The 26,865-nt window shown below is 37.1% G+C and overlaps 1 protein-coding gene and 1 pseudogene across 2 annotated transcripts in view; both read left to right on the top strand.

Moving 5' to 3' along the window:
• The window catches only part of APAF1 (apoptotic peptidase activating factor 1), a 69,223-nt gene that overhangs the window by 40,248 nt on the left and 2,110 nt on the right, over nucleotides 1-26,865 (top strand). For both annotated transcript variants that reach the window (XM_039874033.1, XM_039874032.1), the window contains exons 19-26: nucleotides 1,708-1,833; nucleotides 3,490-3,609; nucleotides 10,445-10,561; nucleotides 12,171-12,296; nucleotides 18,502-18,621; nucleotides 18,924-19,049; nucleotides 20,710-20,835; nucleotides 23,387-23,533. In XM_039874033.1, coding sequence (XP_039729967.1) covers nucleotides 1,708-1,833; nucleotides 3,490-3,609; nucleotides 10,445-10,561; nucleotides 12,171-12,296; nucleotides 18,502-18,621; nucleotides 18,924-19,049; nucleotides 20,710-20,835; nucleotides 23,387-23,533 — 1,008 coding nt within the window. The remainder of the gene's footprint in view (nucleotides 1-1,707; nucleotides 1,834-3,489; nucleotides 3,610-10,444; nucleotides 10,562-12,170; nucleotides 12,297-18,501; nucleotides 18,622-18,923; nucleotides 19,050-20,709; nucleotides 20,836-23,386; nucleotides 23,534-26,865) is intronic.
• On the top strand, nucleotides 22,098-22,216 carry LOC120611790 (uncharacterized; annotated as a pseudogene).

Here is a 26,865-nt window from a genome sequence, read left to right as displayed (position 1 = left end):
GGCTCTCTTCAAAGGAAGCTTGCTTATTTCGGCAATTTTTAGTGAGTTTGCCAACTTTGCCCCTTTCTATGAAGGTGCTGGAGGAGAGTTGTTGAGCTATATTCATCCCTTCAGCATGGAGATACAGGTAAAACGAAAGTGAGTGGATGAGTTCTGTAAGCTTTTAATTCTAAGTACAGCAGTGCAGCTAACACTGAAGAACTTCCACGCCGAGAATCCTTCCATTGGAAGTAAATGCAGTGAGTGTGAATGAGCTCCAGTCCTGTGTGAAACCATGGGAAGAAGTAGGGTGCTGTGGGCCTTAGATTGACAGATTCAGATCTGCTAGGAGATCTTGCACCTTACCTGTAGATCCTCAAGATAGGTATGGTTGGCAATTTCCCCATCCTGGGTTTTGTCAGGATTTTTAGGCGGTGTGGAGGAACAACCCCTCTTTCTGCCTTTCCTGTTACTTCCAAAATCTTTGCCGTATTCTTAGAAAGCTCCAGGAAACGTTGTCTTCCCTCTCGAAATATAAGAACTTAGTTGGTTTTGGAGGCTCAGAGTGACAAAGAAATGATGGAAAGAACCAGAAGGGAAGAGAGGAAAGGATTTCAAGGGAGATTTGTCAGTTGTGGAACCACTTTCATCTCTGTACTTTAGCTCTTTATGTCCCAGCTTGGACTCTAGAGATAAAGCAGTGAAGACTTCATGTAATTAATTTGTGACCATAAAACTTACTGATTGAAGACCACTGAGCATGTGATGAAGTACTTGTTTTGCCACTGCTAGTTCTGAAATCATAAAGTAGGTCTGTAATTCAGAGTGTAATGAGAGGAACTCGGGCACATATGGTACTTCATTAGACTAGAATATATCTGAGTAATTTACAGCAGAACTCAGGACAAAATACAGCCAGGCTGGTGGCAGACACTGACAATTTGTAATAAGCATGAATAGCAGGAGAAATGTGTACGTGTACAATTAGTACACTCATTTAGTGTAGGGTTTTGCCATCCGTTGAACTGAGGATTAGATGACAGTGAAAAATAGTCTGAATATGGAATCTTCTTACATTTGTCTATTTTTAGATTGATTTTTTAAAAAATACATACAACGTTTGCATGCTTCCAAATCAAAGCTTTATAATAAGTTATATTCAGAGGAGTCTTGCTTTGGTTGCTGTCCTTTCCCCTCTGCTCTTTCCCACCCCTCTCCATAGGTAACCATTTTGTTTTTTGTCTAACAGTCCAATGTTTCTTTTTGCATATATAAGCAGATATTTATATGTATTATTTTTCTCCACATCTGTATCCAACTATATATATTTACATATTTGTTTCTCATCTTTTATATAATATAGTGTGTGTGCACATATGCACACACGTATATTTATACACACACACACATATATATATAGTATAATATATATGTGTGTATGTATATATATATTCTGCTGAAATATATATACTCTTGCTTTTTTTCTGTAAACGATATATCCCAGAGACTAGTCATTATCAGGGTGTTTTCTCATTACTTTCTATGGCCTCGTAGTATTCCATTATGTGATAAATGTAGTTTATTAAGTTAGTCCTACTGGTAGTTATTTGGGTTCTTTCCAGTTGTTTTGCTATCAAAAATAAGGATACAGTGAATAATCTGCACAAGTCATTTTGCATATATTTAAAACACTTTCGTCATCTCCTGTATGCTGTGTTTGTTCTGTAGTTGTGGAACATGGACTCATGTTTAAAAGTTGCTGATTGCCGAGGACATTTAAGTTGGGTTCATTGTGCGATGTTTTCTCCTGATGGAACATCATTTTTGACATCTTCTGATGACCAGACAATCAGGGTGAGAGATATTGAGATTTTCATTTTAAACATTTATTAATTGTAAGTCAAACCCCCTACAGACTAAGAAATTGATGGGTATTATTGCGGAAAGTAAGACAGGAAACTACAAGATTCGTCTTTATCTTTGAAAAGTGGTGTTACATGGACTATACCAGTCTCATTCATTCAGTACACGTTCACTGAGTATTATTGTGGGCCAGGTGCTAGAGAAGTCCAATGAATAAACTGTATTTTGATTATTTTAAATATATTACATTTGATTCCTCAGAATAATTTTTAACTCTTTCCTCTACCTTGAATTCCCACATCTAGCTACTTGCCAATTCTAGTGGCTTCTACCTTTCCATTTTTCTATTATTTATTTCTGCTTTTCCATTTCAAGTTTAGGTACTCATTACCTGTTGCCTTTCTCGTATTAGTTTCTGCCTCCAGTCTTTTCTTTCTTGGATTTTTATATGTTACTTCCAAGATATTTTCCTCGTGTACATACAGTCATGTCATTTTTGCTCAAAATCAGAAAGTGTCTCCCTTGCCTACCGGATAAATAATGTACTCCTAAGTCTACCATCAAACATCTCCACAGTATGGCCTCATTCCGCTGCAGTCTGTTTTCTAGTTTATTTATACAGATAACCTGCACTAGACTGCTCACGTTTTCCTAAACACCCTGTAGTTCCCTGCCTCTGTATTTTGCTTATGTGGTTTCTTATGTTTGGAATACCCTGCTTCCTCGAATCTCTCCTTGTTGATAATAATCCTGCCAGCTCCCTAAACCTTCAGTGAAGCCTTTCCCAGTATTCCATTTGGGGAAATGTCTCTCCTTTAATACCATATAACTCTATATCATTTTCTTATGTTACTTATCAAATTCTGTCTGGATTTAAGTATAGATTTGATTTACTCCTCACCTCCAATGCTCTAGTGCTTCTCCAACTTGTTTACACATTTTAGATTACAAACTCATTGAGGCCAGGGACCCTGGTTTGTCCCTGTAGCATCTAATAGTGTTTTGTATGAATTGTAGCTAAAATTTACTTAATATTTACTGTATGCCTGACATTGTGCAAAGTGCTGTACATGTATTAGAATTTGCTAATTCTCACAACAGTTCTTTTTGTAGCTGAGGAGACAGACACAGAAAGGTTAAGTCAGTGTTACTTGATGTGCCAGTCTCAGTGAGCTTGATCCAGAATGTAAATCAATGCACTGCAACTTTCATCAAGAAAGTCCTGCTAAGAAAAACCAGCTTTATCACTAAGTATACTGTTAGTGTGTATAGTGATACAATTGATTTACATTCTGGTATCGGCTCCTTGTCTTGGTATCAGACTGTTTGAGAACTAGCAGGAGGTCCTTTATTTTGAGTGGCACTGAGTTAAGTAATCTTACAATGTTACAACATTAGGTAGGACTAAAATTCATACTAAGGCATTTTGGCTCTAGCACTCATTACTTTAGTACTAACTGCTTCTTACTATAGCATGTAATAAATAAATATTTATTGTTGAATTATCTAATAATTGAAAAATTTCTGGCATCATAGGCATTTCAAATGTGAAGCATGGTTTGTTTCTTGCTTTAAGACTAGGATTTGTCTTTATAATATTTCAGAGGATACAATAATCTTATTTTAGTTTTTTAATCTCTTAATCAGCTCTGGGAGACAAAGAAAGTATGTGAGAACTCTGCTATAGTATTAAAGCAAGAAATAGATGTTGCGTTTCAAGAAAATGAAGTGATGGTTCTTGCAGTTGACAATATAAGACGTCTTCAAGTAAGTACTTTTAGAAAACAATTGGAAAAATTGTTTTGAATGAACTCACCAATTCAGTTTTTGTTTTTGGACTCGAGATCAGGCATAATTGTAGAGTATCTAACAGACGCTCAGTAGGTATTAGTTGAATAAATATATGGGTCTTGAGCTGAGGCTCAGATATGTTAGTGTTTAGAAGTGTTTAGAAGTGTTTAGAAGTAAAAAGGTGATATACCTTGCCTTACCTCATTCCTCTTCTGTTAGTATCTGTGAGCACATTCCTTGATTTGCATGGAGTCTAGGATATCATGAGGACAAACTTGAACTTGTCCACAGTAGTGATTTAGACATGTCTGCTGGAGTGTGCAAGGGGGATGGGCAAACCAATGGAAGCTTTATTGCAGGGAAGAGATAACAGAGTCTTTGAAAGAACAAAAATCACCTTAAGTGAGGAGTCTAACCATTGGAACTGAATTGGAAGGAGCTGGGCTTTATGTACTGAAAAACGCCTGTTCATTCATTCATTTACTCACACATTTGTTTAAGAAATATTTCTTGAATGCTTCTTGTGTTCCCTGAGAAGGAAAGGGTTAAGAGGTAAAACTGAAAGAACTGCATTGTTTAGGGATCCAAACAGTTGTACTTTAGACTGCTCTCTTCCCTGCCCCTCATCAAAGAGTGGAACACTTAAAAGGATGGTATTTCTTGCCTGTCTGAAGAAGAACGGAGCCCCTGAGGTCCACTGACTGAGAATTGATAGTTGGAGTTTTGAGTGGTGTTATCAGAGAGCAGAAGCTTTAAGGATCATTGGGGCTCAAGAGCAGGTCAGGGCCATTGTGTTAACTGGCCTGAATAAGGTGTTGTCTGTATGGAAGTCCAGTGCAGTTGATGTCGCATTAATAGAGAAGCCCTGGAGGGGAAGGTAGCATTCTAGGTACTGGCAGCAGGAAGGAGCAAACACCTCTTGGAAGGTCAAACTCAAGATACCGCTTTCATGTTTGGCCAGGCCAAGCAGGACAGCTGAGTAGAGGACCATTCTAGGAGGTGTCAGCATGTGGAGCTGAGTGACAGTGACTCCTGGCTGAGGGAAGTGGCAAGAGCAGCAGCCAGAGACGAAGGGCAGGGGTCAGCATGGCTTTTATGTAAGTTACTGAGACATCCCCCCTTGCCCTGAGGATTCCTTGAGAGAAGTAGGATTAGGAAGGACAGAAACCCTGTGATAGGTGACCCTATGAACTATTTTCTCAGAGTTTGTTATTTTAGGCCTTCATTAGCTTTTCAAGAGCACAAATACAACTTGAGTTAACCCTTTTTTCTAGATAGGTTTGTAGAAGTGCCTTATTAACTTCTAGGGAAAGGTTATAGCAATGATAACATGACCTTATGTCATCCCCTCCACCCTGGGATACCCTCCCCTTCCTCATCCACCTATCTTTTTTTAAAAAAAATTAATTTTTTTATGGTGACATTGGTTAATGAAATCCAATAAGTTTTAACTGTACACTTTAACAGTAAGGCATATATATATTTACACTGTGTGTTCACCTCCCATAGTCAAATTTCTTTCTGTTACCACATATTGACCCCTTTTACTCCATCTACCTCCCCCTTTCCCCCACTTCCAACCCTCTGTTAACTACTAGTCTGTTGTCCATATCCATAAGTCTCTGTTTGTTTGTCCTGTTCATTTGTTGCTTTTAGGTTTATATCCCACATATAAGTGATATCATGTGATGTTCAACTTTTTCTGTCTGGCTTATTTTGCTTAGCATGATTATCTTGAGGTCTATCCATGTTGTCGCAAATGGCAGCTATGTACCACAGCTTCTTTAACCAATCATCTATCGTAGGGCACTTCGGTTGCTTCCATGTCCTGCCTAGAGTGAATAATGCTGCAATGAACATCGGTGTGCAAATATCTTTTCGGATATGGGTTTTCAAGTCTTTGGGGTAAATACCCAATAGAGGGATTACTAGATCATATGGTAGATCAATTTTTAGTTTTTTGAGGAACCTCCATACTGTTCCATAGTGGCAGTCCCACCAGCAGGGTATGAGGGTTCCTTTTTCTCCGCATCCTCTCCAGCATTTGTTATTACTCGACCTGTTGATTATAGCTATTCTAACAGGTGTGAGATGGTATCTCATTGTGGTTTTGATTTGCATTTCCCTAATAGCTAGTGATGTTGAGCATCTTTTCATGTATTCATTGGCCATTTGTATGTCCTCTAGGGGGAGAAGTGTCTCTTCAGGTCCTCTGCCCATTTTTTGACTGGATTGTTTATTTTTTGTTGTTATTGAGTCTTATGAGTTCTTCATATATTTTGGATATTAGGCCTTTATCGGAGGCATTGCTTGCAAATATATTTTCCCATTCAGATGGTTGTCTCTTTACCTTGTTGATTTATTTTGCTGAGCAGAAGCTTTTTAGTTTGATATAATCCCATTCATTTATTTTAGCATTTACTTCCCTTGCTTTCGAGGTCAAATTCATAAAATCCTCTTTAAGTCCAAGGTCCATGAGCTTAGTTCCTGTGTTTTCTTCTATGCATAGCATTGTTTCAGGTCTTATATTCAGGTCCTTAATCCATTTTGAGTTAATTTTAGTGTGGTGATAGACAACAGTCTAGTTTCATTCTTTTGCAGGTGGCTTTCCAGTTTTCCCAGCACCATTTATTGACGGGACTTTCCTTTCTCCACTGTATGTTTTTGGCTTTTTTGTCAAACTTATTTGCCCATATAAATATGGGTTTACTTCTGGACTCTCAATTCTGTTCCACTGGTATGTGTGTCTGTTTTTCTGCCAGTATCATGCCGTTTTGATTACTGTTGCTTTGTAGTATAATTTGAAGTTGAGCAGAGCAATGCCTCCAGCCTCATTCTTTTTTCTCAGAATGGCTTTGGCAATTCTGGGTCTTTTGTGCTTTCTTTAAAAAATGCCTATGGGATTTTGATGGGGATTGCATTAAATCTGTATAATGCTTTAGGTAATGTGGTCATTTTGACTATGTTGATTCCTCCAATCCAAGAACACAGAATGTCTTTCCATTTATTTGTCTCTTCCTAGATTTCTTTTAATAGGGTCTTACAGTTTTCATTATATAGGTCTTTCACTTGTTTTATTAGATTTATTCCTAGGTATTTTATTCTTTTTGTTGCAGTTACAAAAGGAATTATTTCTTCCACTTCTATTTCTGACACTTCATTATTAGAGTATAGGAACACTATGGAATTTTGAACATTGCTTTTGTATGCAGAAACTTTACTGTATTTGCTTATTGTTTCTAGTAGTATTCTTGTGGAGTCTTTAGGGTTTTCTATATAGAGAATCATGTCTACTGCAAATAGTGACAGTTTGACTTCTTTGTTTTTTATTTGGATGCCTTTTATATCTTTCTCTTGCCTGATTGATTGTACTTGCTAGGACCTCTAATGTTATATTGAATAACAGTCGTGATAGTGGACAGCTTTGTCTTGTTCCTGATCTCAGAGAGAGGTTTTTAGTTTTTCACCATTAAGTATAATGTTGGCTGAGGGTTTGTCATATACGGCCTTTATTATGTTAAAGTACTTCCCTTCTATACCAATTTTCTTAAGTGTTTTGATCATGAATGGATGCTGTATCTTGTTGAAGGCTTTTTCTACATCTAATGATATGATCATATGATTCTTATTTTTTCATTTGTTTATATGGTGTATCACATTAATCAGTTTGCATATGTTGAACCATCCCTGTGCCTTTGGGATGAAGCCCACTTGATCGTGGCGTATAATCTTTTTAATATGTTGCCATATTCGGTTCGCTATTATCTTATTTAGGATTTTTGCATCTGTGTTCATGAGAGATATTAGTCTGTAGTTTTCTTTTTTTGTGTGTTATCTTTACCAGGTTTTAGTATCAGGGTAATATTGGCCTCATAAAATGAGTTGGGAAGTATTTCCTTCTCTTTGATTCTTTGGAAGAGTTTGAGGAGAATAGGTATTAAATCTTCTTTGAACGTTTGGTAGATTTCACTGGTGAAGCATCTAGTCCTAGACTTTTACTTTTTGGCAGGTTTTTGATAATTGTTTCAATTTTCATACTGCTGATTTGTCTATTTAGATTTTCCAGTTCTTCTTGATTGTCTAGGAAGATTATATTTTTCTAAATACTAATCCATTTCTCCTAGGTTATTAAATTTGGTGTTATATACTTTTTCATAGTATTCTTATATGATCCTTTGTATTTCTGCAGTGTCTGTCATAATTTCCCTTCTTTCATCCCTGATTTTTTTTGTGTGTATGTCTTTTCTCTTTTTTCTTTAGTGAATCTAGCCAGGGGTTTGTCAATTTTATTAACCTTCTCAAAGAACCAGCTCTTCGTTGCATTTATTTCTTCTATTGTTTTGTTTTGTTTTCAATTTTATTTATTTCTGCTTTAATTTTGATTATTTCTCTCCTTCTGCTGACTTTAGGCTTCATTCGTTCTTCCTTTTCTAGTTTTTAAAGATGAAGTGTTAAGTTGTTTATTTGGGCTCATTTTTGTTTTTGGAGATAGGCCTGTAATGATATGAACTTTTCCTCTTATGACCGGTTTTGCCGTGTTCCAAAACTTTTGATATGTTGTACTTTTGATATCGTTATCATTCGTTTCTATGTATCTCTTGATCTCTCTTTTTATTTCTTCTCTGACCCAGTTATTCTTTAATAGCATGTTGTTTAATCTCCATGTATTTGTGGTTCTTCCTGCCTTTTTTTCGCAGTTGATCTCTAGTTTCAAAGCATTATGATCAGCGAATATGGTTGGTATGATTTCAATCCTCTTATATTCGTTGAGGTTATCTCTGTGTCCCAGTATGTGGTCAATCCTTGAGAATGTTCCATGTGCACTAGAGAAGAATGTATAAGCAGCTGTTTTGGGATAGAAGGCTCTGTAAATGTCAGTTATGTCATTATGTCCAGTTGGTCTAATGTGTCATTTAAGGATGTTATTTCCTTATTGATTTTCTGTTTGGATGATCTGTCTATATCCGACCTTACACCATTTTTACATGTGATTTTTCTTGATTTGGTTATTGAAAGAGAGCAAGAAACATGGGAGAGAATGAAAGGAGGTAGTGAAGTAGAGCTAGAATAAAGAGACAGAATAGAGAAGGAGAGAAATAGAGGGAGCATGCATATTGAGGTCATGAGAGATAGCAAGAGGTTGGGACAGGCCGGCGTAGAGGAGGACAGAGCTTAACAAGTTCTAAAGCTGCAAAGCTCAACGTGATGTAGTGGAGAAAACAGTGACTGTTCACTTAGGAGACTTAAGGTGTAAGTTCTGGCTTTCTCATCAGCTACTTCTGTGATGTCGAGTAAATTGCATCACTTCTCTGAGCCTCACTTTGTTTACCTATGAGGTCCTTTTCATCTTCAAAAGTCACTGAGCTGGTTATAGGGTCAGAGTGGAATCCGAATTCTGGAGAGACACATATCTGGGAGTAAATTGTCTATGGCGTTTGTAATTTCTCCTTGTTCACTATGAGGGTCAGAATCAAACTGTGAGACACCCCTGAATATGGCTTGTTCGGTGTTTTACAAGTTTTATTGTTGTCCTTAACATGTTGATAAGGAGTTTTAATGCCCTGGGTTTCTGGGATGAATTGGGATGTGGCATTGAACCTGAATTCCTCGTCACTGATTTTTAGCAGACTGGTTCTACCACTTGGGATATTTTCCACTGAGTTTTCTTGTCAAGTTCAGTTTCCTCATGCTTGTATTCTCTTTATTAAAATCGTGCAACCTTTAACAATTGTCATAACCGTGAGACTTAAAAAAGAAGTCAACTGACTGTAAAAGTATCATTCTTTGTCAATGATTGTGGGCGAGTTTAAAGGATACTTAAACTGACAAATAATAGTTCAATTTACATGAACAAAACGTTTTTTAGTCACCACTTTAAGAAAATATAGAAATTGAATTTGAGAGAAGATAGTTAGCTTTCAGTAGTTCAATCTTTAATTCGAATGTCTAGTAGATCAGAACGTTCTTGGTAAAATATTGTAGAGAAAAAGCTACCTTGATTGACCCTATAATCTTGTACTCGAAACAAAGATTACTGCTTATTTCATAGCGAAAAAAATTCAAGACTTTTAGGTTGTTACACTTAGAGAAAGGATATCTGACAATTGACTCAAGCTTGAGAAATGTTTTCTCAGGTCACGTGTTTTAGTTGAATGATAAGACTTCATTATTAGCGGGATTTGCAAAAATAATTATTAGCATTGGTACATATTATGAAATTAGGTAATCTCAGTTTAAGCATTACAGGTCCAGCCACCCAAATTATGCTCATGGGTTCTTCTCCAGTGCCCCCTCCTCCTAAAAGAAAAGGGAATCTTAATTTATACTGTTTTGTGAGTGATTTGGAGGCTATAAAACCCATTTAAATTTAAATTTGTATTTTCATGCAATGTCTTTCTCAGTCTCATTTCACCAACCCCCTTGAATAATATCAGAAAAGTGCATTTTTGCAAACGATAGCCCTATTAAAATGGGCTTTGTGAAGAAATGGAAAGTGGGTTGTGGAGCTGGCTGTGGGATTACAAATCAGACAGATGTGTCTCAGGTGGTGGGCACAGCAGCTGCTTGTTAAACCTTTTAAAGCTCGTTTTATTTATGAAAATGTATTTGAACCACAAAAGTGAAATGAAATAAAAGCGTGAAGTGCTAAATGTAGCTGCAGAGACGAGGGTAGGGATTTGTCATTCCCCTGGGAGCTCTTGTTGGTTATTTTCTGTGTTTTATTATTATTTTTCTCGATTCAAGTCTCTGTTCTAAAGAACAAAAACTGCTCTTACAGCCTAATACCTGATTGCACCTTATTTTTCATTAGCTCATTAATGGAAAAACAAGTCAGATTGATTATCTGGCTGAAGCTCAAGTTAGTTGCTGCTGCTTAAGTCCACATCTGCAGTACATTGCGTTTGGAGGCAACGATGGAGCCCTTGAGGTATTCAGTTCTAGTCTTCAGAGTCATTCTGTGCAGTGTAGTTATTTATGTAAAATTAATTATATGTCTGGCATTATAGACTTATTTATGTACTACATACATCTTTCTATGATGTATTAATTAATCTTGTTAGACTGAAAATAATCTTACAATCCTGTTGGTTGTATATTTTTCAGATTGCCCATTACTACTGTTTCTCATACTTTGTCTTTTTGTGTTCCTTATTTTCTACCTCATTGTTTTGCTATCTGCAGTATATTGAATACTATCAGAGATTCAGTTAACAATGCACAGAATGTTTTTTTTTCTCTTAGAAGTTCAGCTGTTTAGGAGTGTAAGTTGTTTTCATTTTGGTATTGATAAGGTTCATTGGGAACATCAGTGGAGGGTTGCCTTAAGTTTCTTGTTTCGCCAACCATCACTGTTCTACTTTTGGTATTAGAAATACACCTATTCACCACCTGAACTTCTTAACTTGCTAGACAAGACAAAATAAATAAAAATAAAGTCAGGCTTTAAGACCTAAAAGATAGTATATTAAAATCATTTTGGATAAAAATGATTTCATCACAAATGAAATTCATCACAAAAGCATATTTTCTCTAGTTATATAGTATTTTATCAAAGAACATTGGCTTCCCTCACTTTTTTCTCATCCAGACTTTTGGAATTATTCCTTAGAGTATTAATTGAATATTGTAATATCCTGGATGTTAGGTATTATCCCTCCTGTTTCACAGATATCTGAACTCCTAGTTTCCACAACTTTCATAAAATCAGTAAGTAGCAGAGCTAGGATTCAAACCCATGTCTCTAAGTCCATGCTCAACTATTAAATGCCAACCTGCCCTCTTCCCATAGAAATTGTGAGATTGTCCACTGCTCATTCGGGAAGGCTTTCATTCACGTAATTCCCCTTTGCTTTCTAAGAGACCTTTTTTCAGACATGCAGGTTAGGTTTGAATTTCTGCAGTCTCCTATTTTAGCATCATCTGTATTTTCCTTAGGCATCCTTGAGTACATTTCAGTTTGGGCAAAGGAACCATATTTACTTTTTGGGGGGGTATGAGTTCATTTGAAAACTTTTTTGATATTTTTGAGATCTGTTACTACTTTCTTAATCTCTGCATCTGGCATATTAATCCTTTTAAATCTTCTCAGTGACTGCCTCCCAGCCTACTCACATCCTCTTTTTCTTTACCTGTCTGCCTCCTCATTTTTTATCTTATCTTGTCTCTGTATTGTTTTATAAAGAACTTGCCTTGTCTCTCATCCAGGATTTTTTTTTTTCATTTCTCTCGTCCATCTTAAATGTTATTTTTTTTTTTGGAGGCTGAGCCCAGACTGACATTTGTTTGATGAATTGGGTAGTTGAGTACTCAGAAGGACCACTTGTTCCTACTGCCATGTGGTTGTTCCAGTGTGTTTCATTTTAGGGTATGTGTGCACAGATGTGTGTGTATGTATGTGTAACATTCAGTTGTGTGTCTTTAGTTAAACTGAAAGCACTATGAGATGGAAATTCTGTACCCTTCTGTAGTCTAATTTTAGTTTAATATCTTTGGGGTGTAAAATCAATATTAATTTTCTGTGGTTTTCTACTCTGAAGATTTTAGAACTCCTAAACAACAGAATATTCCAATCCAGGGATGGGCACAAGAACACTGTCCGGCACATCCAATTCACAGCTGATGGAAAGACTCTTATTTCAAGTGCTGATGATTCTGCAATACAGGTAAGACGGAGGATGAACTCCTAACACACATAATGCAGACTCTAGCAAAGGACACGTCATTTATGGCTCAAATCTGGTGTGCATTTTAAATACTTCTTTGTGATATTACTTTGGGCGTACATTCAGACTATGCACATGGGCTTAGGTGAAATTCATTTGTGTTTCATATTTTTCTATGGGTGAGGCAGGCACTTTGACTTAGAGGAAGGTTGTTTATTTTGAAAATCAAGGATTCATTGGAATTCTCCCATATGCTTAAGTATTTGGATTTGTATAAATATACTTTTTGCTGCATTTATGTAATTTCTCTTTATTTTTCTTTATAGCAGTAAAATCTGATTGAAATAATTCATTCTTCCCTTTTAAGAGTAAGATGTTTATTGTAGGGATGAAAGCACGTGAAAAAAGAATAGTTTACCATTGTGAAGGATTGTAGATAATAGAGGCCTTTAAGCCTACTATATATGTTCTTTTTAAATTTACTTTATTTTTTATCAAAGTTCCAGTGCACATACTTTTAAGACTCAAATAGTAATAGGCTTGTTATGAAAAATACTCTTTGATTTCTCATTCTCCAGAAGCACCACCTTTATTTTAGCTTCTAGATAGTTCTATTGATATTTACCTTTATGTCACCATATCACATACTTATAATGCTAATTCTTGAATTTTACTTTTGAGGATTTATCTACTGACTTCCTTGTATGAAAATTTAGCTTTTTTTCTCCTCCCACCTGTCCTACCTTCAACATATGCATGCACCCCTTTATCAAAATCTATTATCTCAATACATTTATAACAAAATTTTGTTCAGGTCATTAGTATCATTATAATGACTAAGTAGACTAAATGTACCATGAATGTGTTTCCTGCCTTAATGCAATTTAATCCTATCTTTGACGATGTATTTGGACATTATTTTGCCCATAAACTTTGAAGACATTGACACATCTTCTTCCAAGTTCCAAAGCTTATGTCGAGAAGTCTGGAACATTTTCTCTGGAACATTCTAGTTTTCCTTGTCTACATTTCATCTTTTTATACTGTGCTCTGTTTTCTGGGACTTTTCCTTAGCTTTATCTTCTAACCTTTTTTTATTTCTACTATTATATATATATGTATATGTATATATATATATATATACATATATATGTGTATATATATGTATATGTATATATACACATATATATGTATATATATATACACATAAACACACACACATATTTTTAAATATGTTTATTTATTTATTTTAATTAGTTTCAAGTATACAGTACATTGGTTAGACATTTATATAGTTTATAAAATGATCCTGCTAATTGCTCCTTCTCTGGTTTTCCACCTAGCCAATATATTAACGCTAACCGCATTCCACCATTATGTTTTTAATGCCATAGAGTTCATTCTTAGTGTTTAATACTTTTGAAGAGCATTGTGTTCTTGTTTCATAGATGAAATATCTTCTCTTCTCTGAAGATGGATAAATATATAAATAATGTATAAATTATACTTAGATTATGAATGTATATAATTTTTTTCTCAAAATTTAATTTTTCTGGATAGTTGCTATTCCCTCTACGTTGTTTTTGTTTTTTTTTTTACATTTCATTGTTTTGGCTTCTTATTTTAAAGGCCTTCCTTGACTGTGTAGTGATCATTCGCTACCAGAGACAGGCACTAAGGACTGATTTAAAGCTCTGTATGTTGACTGAGACCTTCTCTGAAAGGTGACTTGGATGGGGAACCTTTGTTGTCACTATCTCTAGGTTTTTTTGTTTGGTCTTTTCAGATCTGGCTGAAGATTCTTAGAGCTAAGTGCGGGGAGAAAACTAGGGGTAGTTGTAGGGTCTCAGTGTTTAGTGTGTAAACCTTCACTTGATCTCCTTTCTTATCTGTAATCCTGCACTCCATTGTGCTGGTGCCCTTATCTGGAGATTCTTCTTTCTGGTCTGCTTCCATTGTCTGTAGGAGCATCATTCTGCACTTTATTCTCTTTTTTGTCATAGGAACTTAGTTTGGGATTCAACGATGATTTTTTCTCTTTTTTACACAAAGTTAGTTTCCCCTGAAATCCTCAAAGAAGTTGGAGAGGCCAGCATTTCTGGCTTCACATCTCTACAGCTCTTCCTTCTGTTGTTTTCATGAAGCGTTAGGAATAATAGGGCCTTGTTTTTTTTGAAGATGTCTTTGCTTTGTCCCCTTCCCTCTATTTATTTAGATTGTCTCTCTCCTTTGCTGCCATCATTCTCGTTCTAACTCAATTTGGATTCTGTCTCTGGCATTTCCTCCTCATTGTAGGATTGTCCTGGTTAATTCTGAGAGTTCATAGGGCCCAGACTGTTCTAGCCCTTCCAGACCGTACCATGCTCACCTGGCACTCAATTTCCGCTGCTTTTCTCTTTGTCCATGGCACTTTCCAGTGAATATCACTTGGCCCTTTTGGGATTCTTCTCCTTTTAGGTTTGTCAGGCTCCCGATGCTTCCCTCTGCTTCTTCCCATACAGTCGCTATTATCATGGAAGTCTTGCAGCTCTCAGTATGCTCTCGTTCGCATCTTGGGGTTTGTGGGGATACTACGTCACATAACACGGTCCTGTTAATGTTGTCTGTGCATTTTTAGTTTTGCTATTTTAGTAGCTTTGTCTGCTTTTAATAGAGGCTTAGGGAGATTAAAAAAAACTGTGCCTGTACCGCTGCCATCTTCCCAGAATGCCTAATACTTCTGTTGAGCCCCACCCTGATTTCCACATCTGGATGAACTCAGTGACCTAAGTTTCGGAGCATTTTGGGAGTTGTGTAATGTCCATTTTGTTGCTTTTGTTATTCTCTAATGCTTTTTGGATTCTGTTTTCTCAGTTCTGCTGTCAGTTATCTTCTGTTTTCCAGCCTCCAACATTTTGTTATCTTCTTTACCATTCTCTTGACCTTGTCATTTTAGTACAGTTTTAGAAGTGAAGGAGATTAAGCCCTATGTTCAATGGAAGCTGCTATATATTCTTTTACATAATGTGTATATATGTGTCTTATGGTGGCAATATTAATAAACAATAAGAATAATTTGCACTATTAAAAGCTATTTTGGAAAAAAAATTTTTTTTATGTTATGTCTTTGTGAGTCCTGTGTGATTAGAATGAACTTTGGCTTCAGTACAGAAACTTATTTAATATAGCCACCCATGATACTGGTGTATTAGCCACGAAACTCAGTGTAATATTCATCTTTCTTCCTTTCTAAGTGGCTTTGAATTGAGTAAAACTAAACTACATCTGATGAAATTCTGCTGAGACATTGTATACTATATAGCCTTTCTGTCAAAAGCTAAATTCATAGCTTTTATGATTTGCTTGAAGATCAGATATTTTCAGCCAGAGGGAGAAATAATTTCTAGGAATATTTTTAGAATCAGAGTTAGATTATTTTTAGAAATATGAGTTGTGTTTCATCCTCTTTTTCTGCTCTACTCAGAATAATTGTTACATTTAAAACATTTTAACGAATATATAATATGTTTATATAACAAAACTCTTGGTATAGGTATTTCCAAGAATTGACTGGTTGGGTCTTTGTTTTCATTTTTTGGTGTTTTAGTATAAGTCATTGGGGGTTTGTTTTCCGCTCAACCTTTATTGAGGTATAATTGACAAAACTGTATATGTTTAAGACATGCAACATGATGATTTGATCTGTGTACATGTTGTGAAATAATTATCACAATCAAGTTAATTAACAAATCTGTACACACCTCACATAGTTACCATTTTGGAGGCTTATTTTAATCGCCTTTGTATCCTTAGTGCCGTAATATATAGTAGGGGTTCGGGAAATCTTTGTTGCCCTGAACTAAAGTTACTGCCAACATTTGAAGAATCAACTTGCCTGCTTATAGCACCTGGAGTTGTGAAAATTGATGTCTCTCCCTTGGTAGTTTTTTTGATCCTTTACTTTGAAGTAAATAAAGCCTAAGTAACAGCCATGTTCACCTGAGCCAGTTTTTGAGAATATATGATTCTTGGAGGTATCAGAAGATTATTTAGCATTTTTTTTTATTTAAATTTTATTGTTTATATAGCTGAAAAAAATTCTACAGTGTACATACATTGCAAAACTATAGCTAATGGTTTCATACATTTGATTGATGCTGGTGGAAGTTTAGCTGTTATATAAGGTGGTTCATTAGCACAGTATGTTTGAGTCTAACAAAAAAAAAATACTCCTGTCATCATTGCCTTGTAGAAAGCTGCTGCAGCAAAATCTGCTGAGGGTGTCTTAATCTCCCCTCAGTGATTGTCAGACTCTCTGGCTTCTTGATGTGGGGGCAGCAGTAGGAACCTAAGTCGAGAAGGAACATTGAATCAGACACAGCTGCGAATGGCAGTGCCGGTCAACCAGGAAGAGCTGTTCATTTGTTCCAGCAAAGCCCAGGAAGGAGGAGGAGGGAGCCAGGAAGTTCCTAGTGGGAATGGTCTAGGGTATTTTACGTTTAGCTGCACAGGTGCTTTTCCTTTCTGATAGGATTTGGGGAGCCAGAGAGCCTCTGTTTCTTCCCCCTCCCTCAACACAGCTCACTGGGTTCTTGAGATACTGTAATTCCTAATTTATTCTCACTGCCAGCTTTCCTTGCTCTCACAGAAGATATCCTGCTATCCAGCTTCTGTGGGTGAGTGCTCTGAGACAGAGGATGGAGAGGATGAGAGCCAGGACTTGGTGGGGAGGGTGGCTGCTGAATGTGGGGGATAAAGGACTAAAAAAAGGGGATAGCAAGATGGCGTTTCTTTTACAATTTTGCCGAAGTCTGACAGGAAAAACCTTAAAGATGTTTCCGCTGTTTAACATTCACCAGTCAGAAACCAGACCCAGGATGTTGCTAATGTGATACTTGTGATGGTGGCTGGTTTTTCTTAATCTTTTTATTTTTGATATTAAAAAATAGAAGAAAGTTCTGTTGGAGCCTGCCTGATTGCCCACAGCCTGAAGTCTAGCTTCATCGGGACCCTTGGGCTGTTTCGTCAAGAATGTCTCCTCAACCCTTTTTTCCCTGCTGTTCTTCTGTATATATCCTTCATCTATATCTTGTGCTGCCGCCAGATTTGGCACTATGAGCAGGTCCCTGTAATTTTTCCACATTTTTCTGTCTTACTCAAGCATTCATCCCGTGTTTGAAATGACCTCCTCAGTTTATGAATCATACTTCGAACCCATTTCCCAAGCCTACTTTGAATGCACTACATCAAGTCTTCCCTGAGGAATTGCTTTTTTGAGTTCCACAGAACTTTTATCTCTATCGTTAAAGCTCCTATGATTGAGAATTTTTTGTTTTTTGATTTGTTTGGTATGTCTCATTTTCTTTGCTAGACTCTTAGGTTTCTTTATGCTAGATCCTTGTTTCATATTTGTTTCACGTATAGGTGCTAAGTAAACATTTGTTAAATTCAAGACAAGAATTAATAAGGCTCTAAATACAGCTGCTTTGATTTAGTAATTAAAAATTGTTCTGTACATGGGCATGACACAGAAATAAATTTTTTTTTGTTCACCTGTGTGTCTCACATATGCTTATATGGCTTATTTTGTGCCAGATACTCATATTATTTCAATTTCTTCTCTTCTGCTTGTGCCTCAGGAGTTCTTCCTGGAGCTCCATGTGAAAAATAATGTACTATATCACTTCTTTTGTCATTTTGGGCATTGCATTAGGGGATAGCTAAGATCTCTGAAGCTTGGAAATTCCATGATCTGGTTTGTAGCTGCTCTGTCACTTGACCTTCCCCAGAAGTAGGGCCAGTATGATTCAGTAGCTTTAGGGGAGCTAAATCTGTAGACTCGCCTAGCTTGTGAGGTTTAGAAATCTGTGAATATGTAATTGGGATAATTTTCTCTGGAAAATTTAATCAGATGGTGAGCTCACTAGCATATTGTGGCTTTTCTCTATCTTCTGGTATAATTAACTGCTCTCTAAGCAACTGAAGCAAACAAATTTTATTTAGGAGGAAAAGTATTTTATTTTGCCCCTAGTCACGTTAATTAACCCGTGGTTTTCTCTTCTTTGTCTGTAAAATGGGGACACCACATTCTTTCTTGGTACTCTTCGTTTTACTAAAATGCCATGCGGGATACAAGACTTTAGACAAGGGAGTGCATCCTCCCCCACCTCTCTAATGGGATATTATGAGAAGATTGTTATAACAGACTTATTTCTTTGATATTCAGGTATGGAATTGGCAATCAGAGGAATATGTCTCTCTGCAAGCCCATCAGGAAACAGTGAAAGACTTTAGGCTCTTGCCAAATTCAAGACTGCTTTCTTGGTCATTTGATGGAACGGTGAAGGTAATTTGAAGCACAGATTTCTTTATAAAAAAGTATTTTAACGTTGCAGTAATTATATTGGAACAGCCAAAAGCAGATGGATGATAAATAACTACTTGAATTTTTAAATTTCTATTTTCTCATGCTTGTTTTAAATCTGTTGCAGTCACCTACATCGGCTTTGTGTTTATGAGCATTTGCATGTAAGGGCACTTAAAGAGGTCAGAACAACAATGTGCTAAAGTTCTTGTTTCATAGATCCGTCGTCTTGCTGATTATGCTCAGTAATGCACATGTCAACTTCTGAGTTTTTTTCTTTGCAGATATGGAATGTTACTACTGGAAAAATGGAAAAAGACTTTGTGTGTCACCAGGATACAGTACTTTCTTGTGATGTTTCTCCTGATGCTACCAAGTTTTCATCTACCTCTGCTGACAAGACTGCAAAGGTAGCTCAGTCAGTTGAAATGTGCATGCATAAAACTTTAGTATCGGTTATGTGTTAAGAGCCCAAATAATGTACAAAATGGAATAATAAGTGTCTGTCTACATGTCTTCTTATATTTTGTGAATTTTTGGAGGATGCCCATTGGCATTTAGTTGGTGTCAAGCAGATTAAATGAATGACATTGAGGACTTTTGATTTTCGTTAATACTGATTGCTTTTTGTCTGTTACTAATCAAATGCAATCTCTACTGCATATTTTAGGCAATAAAAAGCATTGAAAGGGGTTTACATTTAATTGTACATACACAGTAAGTTTTTATATAATTGATGTAAGTTGATGCTTCTGAAAATCACATTCCGGTGAAGTGATGCTGCCTGGTCGTGGACATCAAATACTCCATTCTCTTCTTTTCTCTCCATCTTTGTTAATGGCATCATTATCAGCCCATCTTTCCAAACTATAAACCTTGGAATTGCCTGGGACTCTATCCTGTCTTTTGTGCCGTGTTGATTACTTCTCAATATCTCTTGGATTCTTCTCCTCTTCTTTGCCCACACCCTTAAGGCCAAATTCTCTTCCTTCATTGGTGGGCCTGCCTCTGGTCCGTGCCTCCTCCACTTTATCCTCTCCACTGCTGTCTGAATCCTCTGCTAAAACACCTCTGTGAACTGATGGTTTTTAAGCCAAATCTCCTAGCCCATCACGGTCTGCTTCTGCTACATTGTTCCCTCTGTGCCAGACTACTTCCACTTCCATCTTTTTGCGTATGCTGTTACCTTTGGCTTGACACAACCTTCTATTCTTTTTTTACCTCCAAGCATTATGACTCATTTTTCCAAACCTAGATTTGATGTCAGCTCTTTAGTGAACCTCTTTCTGTCTCATAGGCAGGATTAGCTGCTTCATCTTCTGTGTTTCCATTACATATTACTCATATTTATTGGAACTTCCTTCATACAACTGTTCACTTAACCAGCCATAAGCTGGCATTCTTGATTAAATTATAAACTTTCCAAGGACAGGGACTGTATCCATTTCATCTTTGTGCCACCTGTTCTTAACTCACAGTGCTTGGAACATGGTAGTTTTCAGTATACGGTGATGGTGATGGCAGAACCGTGGGGGAGAATGTTAGAAGGAAAAGAACTGCATTTGACTTCCAAGATCATAAAATGGTATAGTGACTAACCTTTAAAGAACACTTGGCAGATGTTAGGCCCTGTGCTAGGAATTTTACTCTGTTATCTCATTTAGTCTTCACACCATAGGTCTATTTTACAGATAAAGAAACTGAAGCTACAGCAGCTGACGTGGGTTGTCCTAGGCCACAAGGAACTAGTAAATAGTGGAGCTGGGACTCACACTGAAGTCTGCTTCACGCCACAGTAAAACAGTGAACTGATTTACTGTTCTTCCTTCTAAATCGAAAGTTCAGGACTTTGGTCCTTGAGCTGGCGTTAACTTGGGTAATTAAAGGGAACATCAAAAATGATCAGGGCTTCAAGTTGGAACTTAGGCCTCGCCCAAAAGTTTACGAACTGTTCAATATTAGAACTTCCACATGATTGAATTTAGAGCTAACTAGCTCTAAATGCAGGGTTTGCAGATGCTTATTTCGAATATATTTACTGTTCCTAAAACAATCCTAATTGCCTTCCAGATTTGGAGCTTTGAACTCCTTTCCCCTCTTCATGAATTGAAGGGCCACAAAGGCTGTGTGCGCTGCTCTGTCTTCTCTGTGGACAGTACCCTGCTGGCGACTGGAGATGACAATGGAGAAATCAGGGTAGGGTGTGGCTGGCATGAAAGCACTGCTCTTGTAGCTTGGGCAAGCCCCCTGCACCACAGTGGGGACATTTGTTAAGGTGACAAAGAAACACAGGCCCTGGGGTACTTGTTGGATGAGATGTTCTTTGTTTTTTTTCTTGTGCACGTGTTCACAGCTGCGCTCCACTGCAGAAAAGAATTCATTTTAGAGTTAGAGCGAAGCATTTCCTATGTATGTGAGGGAGCAGATGCCCTAGTTATTTGCAGTTGGTTCTCTGCTGTTAGCTTGAGAATGTGTTATCTTAATTCTTGGACCCGAACCAAAGGTTGGTTTTAGTGGCAGATTTGAGGAAAGTAATTTTGTAAATCATTATCTAGATTATAAATGAATTGCATATTCTGCTCTTTTCAGTACTGAAAGAAAGATCTCTTTAGCCCTATACCCATTAGATAGTCGCAATTTACAGGGTGGCCTGGTGCAGTCCTCATGGGCTGGCTGCCTCTGATTGTCTGAAAAGGATTGGGCAGTTGATGGGAAAAGTTTGGGCACTGGGAATGGCCGCTAGGGTATCCAGTATATTTGAAGAGTCTTGTTCTTTTTCTTTTTCACAAAGAAGAATTTAAAATTCAAGGAATAGGTATATAATGCAGAAAAATGAGAGAGTATACAGTTTTGCAGGAATAGAGATGTTACCAGACAGGTTTTCCAGGAAGATGAGATTCTCCTGCGTGAGGACTAAGTAACCAACCTTCTCTGTACTATTCCCATACAAGCCATGCATTCCCATACAAGCCTCGTCCGCAGAAGTAGCAGGGCTGCTTTGGGAACATTCATTTTGCTCTAAGTTCTCATCTTGGGTGCAAGGGCCCCTTTACTGGTCATCAGGCAGTGTTTCAGTTTTCAGAAACCCTTGAAGGGAAAAATTGCCACTCTTTAAATGAGTGTTATTTAAAAAATTTTCGCCTTTTGGCCTGCAGTAAGACACTCCCCCCACCCATCCCCTTTTCTCTCTCACTCAGGAAAGTACAGTATATTAGAATTCAGTTAGGTGAAAACATTATCAGAAAAGCATTATCATATTCTGCTCTAACTTATTAAATAATTAGAAAACATTTCTTTAACAGATATTTACTGAATGCCTATCATGTGCAATGTACTGATTCTCTTTCAATTATTATTGCAAATTATTGATGACACGGTTTATGACTGGTTTATGTAAGGCACCCGTGTAAAGCAACAGAGAAATTAAGAAAAAACTTGTTTTAAATTATATTGTTATGGTCTATGGCCATGCCACCCTGAATGTGCCTGATCTCCTCTGACCTCGGAAGCTAAGCAGGGTTGGGACTGGGAAGTGCTTGGATGGGAGACCACCTAGGAAGACCAGGTGCTGTAGGCGTTAAAAAAGAAAAAAAATAGATTGTTATAAATGTGGATGCAAAGGGGGTCCTCCATAAAGTAACCTCAGAGTGATCTGATCATAAATTCCTAACTGGGCAGCTCATAGTGGGTATTTATGCCTCAGGCATAAGATTTACCTTTGCCTTAAGCAAGCCCTGTCCATTATTTCTGTGTCTAGGGTTATCACACCTTTGAAATGGCTCTTTTTAGAAGCCACCCTCGAGAGAGCACATGATCTTATTAACTGTCCTGTAATCCAGGCCCCGCCTTGCTTTCTCCCACCTTCATGGAATCTTTCTTAATGCCTTCCTTTAAAAAAGAATAAATAAAAATTAAAAATTGTCTGCAATACATTAACATTTTTTTTCTACCTGATTATTAAAAATGTAGGGAAGCTATTAATTTTTATATATGTATCTTATACCTAGCTGTCTTACTGAGTTCTTTCTAATGAGTTTTCCCATTTTATTCTCTTGGATTTTCTAGGGCTATATTTACAAATGATGATTTAGATATTTTTATGCCTCCATTTCTTTTTCTTATTTTGATGTACATTTCTTTGAAAAATTAGAGTATTCCTTATATATTAAGTGTCAGTGGAAATAAATGGAAATATTAGCACCTGTAAGTATTTGAGTTTATAAGAGTCTAGTGAAATAAAATAATCTTAGAGAGTCTGTGTGTGTGTGTGTGTGTGTGTGTGTGTATTTAGAATCTTATTGGGACTTACTGCTTAAAATATTTATACTTTACATGTTTGAATGACATCTGTCAAGATTCTTAGCGGTAAATCTTAGACTAGAATTCTTTGGGGTTTTTTAGGGGTAGTTTATTTGTTAGGCCTTTTTTGTTTATTCCTTGCTTCTCCACATCATTCTCTTTTTATTAAATGAAAAGAATCACTGTATTCTAATCAATTACTCTAAGTCCTTTTTTGTTTTGGGGGGGTATAGTTAATGAGAAATATTCTGAGTAATACATTTGTTTTATCAGTGTTTTTTAAAAATTTGAACAGGAGAGAATGAAATCTAAAAAATCCCTAAAGTATCACTGAACTATAATTACATTTTCAAGAAAGATTTCCAAATACGTTTCAGATGAGATCTGAATAGAATATATAAAACTTCTGCGTCACTCTGTTAATGAATTGTGTATTATGTTTATATAGATATGGAATGCCTCGAACGGTGAGCTTCTTCATTTGTGTGATCCGATTTCGGTAGAAGAAGGAGCTGCTACCCATGGAGGCTGGGTGACTGACCTTTGCTTTTCTCCAGATAGCAAAATGCTTGTCTCTGCTGGAGGCTATCTTAAGGTAAGAGTTTCTCAAAGATGGAAGGAAAAGGACAGCCTACGTCTTCCTTTGCAAGCTGTTTTCACTTCCTGTTTCTCAGTGGGTCCTCATACGGCGCAGCAGAGTAGAAGGGCAATCACTCTTAATCCCCATTTTGCCACGATGAGACTTTACTGAGGTCTCTTGGGAGTTTTGGTGGCTGCTGTGTTAGGGATGTTCTCGGTCCAGAGCTTTTGTACTGCCCTGTACAAAGTCGTAGCTGATCAGAATGACTAGAAAGTGGGGTGTTTAACTTGGTTTTCTTTTCTATCATGAATTGTTAACTATTTTGGCTGAAAGACTTTAAAAAAAAATTTATGAAAATTTCTTATTTATAAGTAGTATTACTAGTAGCAGTAATAGCGATGATAATAATAATAGCAGCAGCATATTGCTTTATAGTTTACAAAATGCTTTACTTACATGATGTCATTAACCAGCTTTGTGAGGCCGAATTTTATTTCCTTGGTTTATAGATGAGGAAACTGATGTTCATGGAGGGTCCTGACTTCCCTGGTTAGTACGGTAGCTTACACGAACTCGTTAGGAGTGAATACTGAGGCCAGGGCTTGAGCGTGTGGTGCCTCAGGGTCATTTTTTGGTGCTTGCATCTGTTTACCCATCCAATAATAATTTGTTAAGTGCCCACTGTGCACTAAGACAGTATGAGGCACAACGTTTAATATCTGGTTCTTGCCTTCAGGTGGTTTATAATCTGTGGGGAAAGCAGACAGTAAACAAAGTCTCCAAAGTGTAAGAGGGTTCTGGGACACGTTTGCATAAGGGTAGTGGGGGCACAAGGAGAAGAGCAAGCAGTTCTACCTTTGGCAGTTAGCAGAGGCTTTCTTTGGAGGGGGATGCTTGAGGTGAGGCTTTTGAATAGTGATTTACTTATAAAAGGGGTTGTAGATGCTACTGACCACTTAAAGTAGATCCCTAATAAATTAAATCTTATGATGCCATTATTTCTTAATGAAAACATTCAAGTGTAAGAGATTATTCCGATTGTCTAATACAGTATAGATGTTCAAAGATATTTGAATGAATGAAGTTTTTGGTTAAATGGGACCCATGTAATTGCAGTTTTACTCAACAGCAAACTCCAGCTTATAAAAAAGAAAAATTAGAGGGCAGTTTTTAGGTCTACGAGAGGATGTATGTTATGATCCCATTACAAGTTTGCATTAAAATAAAACACTGTTTACAAATGTTGCATTAACCTATTCCTTTTTGGGCACACCTTTATTTAGTCATTAGGGAATTGTGAGACTTACCACTGTTTGTCCTCCTTTAGTGTAGAGATAAACTCAGTCTGCTCTGAGGATGTTACTTGGAAGAGCGGCATTGCTGTTTTTGTGTTGGAAGCTGAGAATCTTGATCTGAATTAACTGGGAAAAACTTAGCTGCTCAGCTTTGACACTGAGCTTCTAGAGATCACATCATTTGATGTTCTGGGCCCTATCGAAGGCTGTTCCATAATCGTGGGTCTGGCTTATAACATGTAGTAGAGATCAATGACCAGACTTCCAGAGTTCTGGGAGAACCTTGAAATAGAGCAGCAGAATAGATATCTGTACTGTAGAGTTTACGTCTTAAGGGTGAAATAATCGAGAGCTTATATATTCAGTCTGTATATTTAAGCGACAATCAGGCTTCTTTTCCCTCTGCTTTGGTGGCTGGCATGGTTAAACTGATTATAATATAGCCCAGCCTGCATCTACCCAGCATGTTAATGACACTATCCAATGCACGGAGCATATTAAAAGCAAAAAGGAGCAGCTTCTGTAGTCTCCAAGAAAATAGGCCTTTTGAGTCTGTTTACTTTAGAATCCAAGTTGTATAAATTGAGTGTCAGTCAGATAAAGTAGGTATCCAATAGCTAAAAAGCTCTTAACTTTCAAAATTAGTCCTATTTGTAAGTTAAAAAATAATATGATTTAGCTGTTTACCTGTGTTACAACACAGAGTATATGCTGTTAGAATGACGAGAAATCCACATTAATTCATACTCATGTGGAGAGAGGTGGATTTGAAGTATGGAATGCATGGTGATAAATGCAGGTTTGCCGTGACTTAGAGGAAGCAGAGTATAATGGTCAGGAGAGCGAGTCTTAGGGCAGAACGCTTGAGTTCTAGGGCTGGCTCTGCTACTCATTAGCTTTGTTAAGTTAATAATCTTATTAATTGCAAGATTATTTAACTTCTCTGTGCCTTGATTTTCTCATCTGCAAAATGGGTACATAATTTGTGCCTCATATGGTTGGGAGGGTGAAAGGAATTAATACATGTAAAGCATTTGTCTGTAGTGGCACATAGTGTACCCTGAGTGTAAATGTTAGCTGCTATATTTTAAAAATCCATTTTATTTCTTAGAGCAGTTTTAGGTTCACAGCAAAATTGAGCAGAAAGTACAGAGTTCATATACACTCCCACATGTACACAGCCTCCCCCACCATCAGCATCCCTCACCAGAGTGGTACATTTGTTACACTTGATGAAGGTTCATTGACACATCATCATCACCCAAAGTCCATAGTTTGCATCAGAGTTCACTCTTTGCATTGTTCATTCTGTGAATCTTGACAAATATATAATGACATGTGTCCACCATTGTAGTATCATACAGAACTGTTTCACTTCCCTAAAAAGCCCGTGTCTTAGCTACCACTTTAATATTATTGTTTTTTAGTCCGTTTTCAAATTGGTGGCTAGTGTAGTATTTCCAAGCAGAGTGGTCTGTTTTAACAGAGGGAAAATAGTGGGAGCATTGGATTAGGAAGCCGGAAACTGTTCCACCCTTGCCACTTGTTAGCAGTGTCACCTTAGGTGACAAGGCCTTTCATCTATCGAACCCTGGTTTCCTTATTTGTAAGATGAGGCAGTTGGACCAGTTGCTCTCTTAAGGGCCTTACTACTTCTATGATTTGTCCTGAAAACTGAGTTTTCTCTCAAGTAGGTAGAACATGTCCTCTGTAGTCTTAATTACATCGCTATTTTACAAGACAAAGTTGTCAGTTCTGGAAGATTTCAAGTTCGTACATGTCACTTCAGTGAGATTTACTGAGTCCATGGGGTGTACTTTCACCAGTTATTACTGATAGCGAATATGAATAATTGACGCAATCATACGTGCAAGGCAGAGTGCTAGGCACTTCCCAGGTGCAAAAGTGAGTGACACTGTTATCTGGTATTTTACATATTTTACAGATTTTACCATTATTATGTTCATAAAATGCAGAATCATGATATACCTGAACCTTTTCAGAAGGTCTTCATTTATATTCTCTTTTGGCCTCATTTTAACTGTAAGATAT

This window comes from Pteropus medius, unplaced genomic scaffold (assembly GCF_902729225.1).
Source record: "Pteropus medius unplaced genomic scaffold, Ma_sr-lr_union100, whole genome shotgun sequence".
NCBI classification, from domain to species: domain Eukaryota; kingdom Metazoa; phylum Chordata; class Mammalia; order Chiroptera; family Pteropodidae; genus Pteropus; species Pteropus medius.
This window is presented reverse-complemented; position numbering and strand designations above follow the sequence as displayed.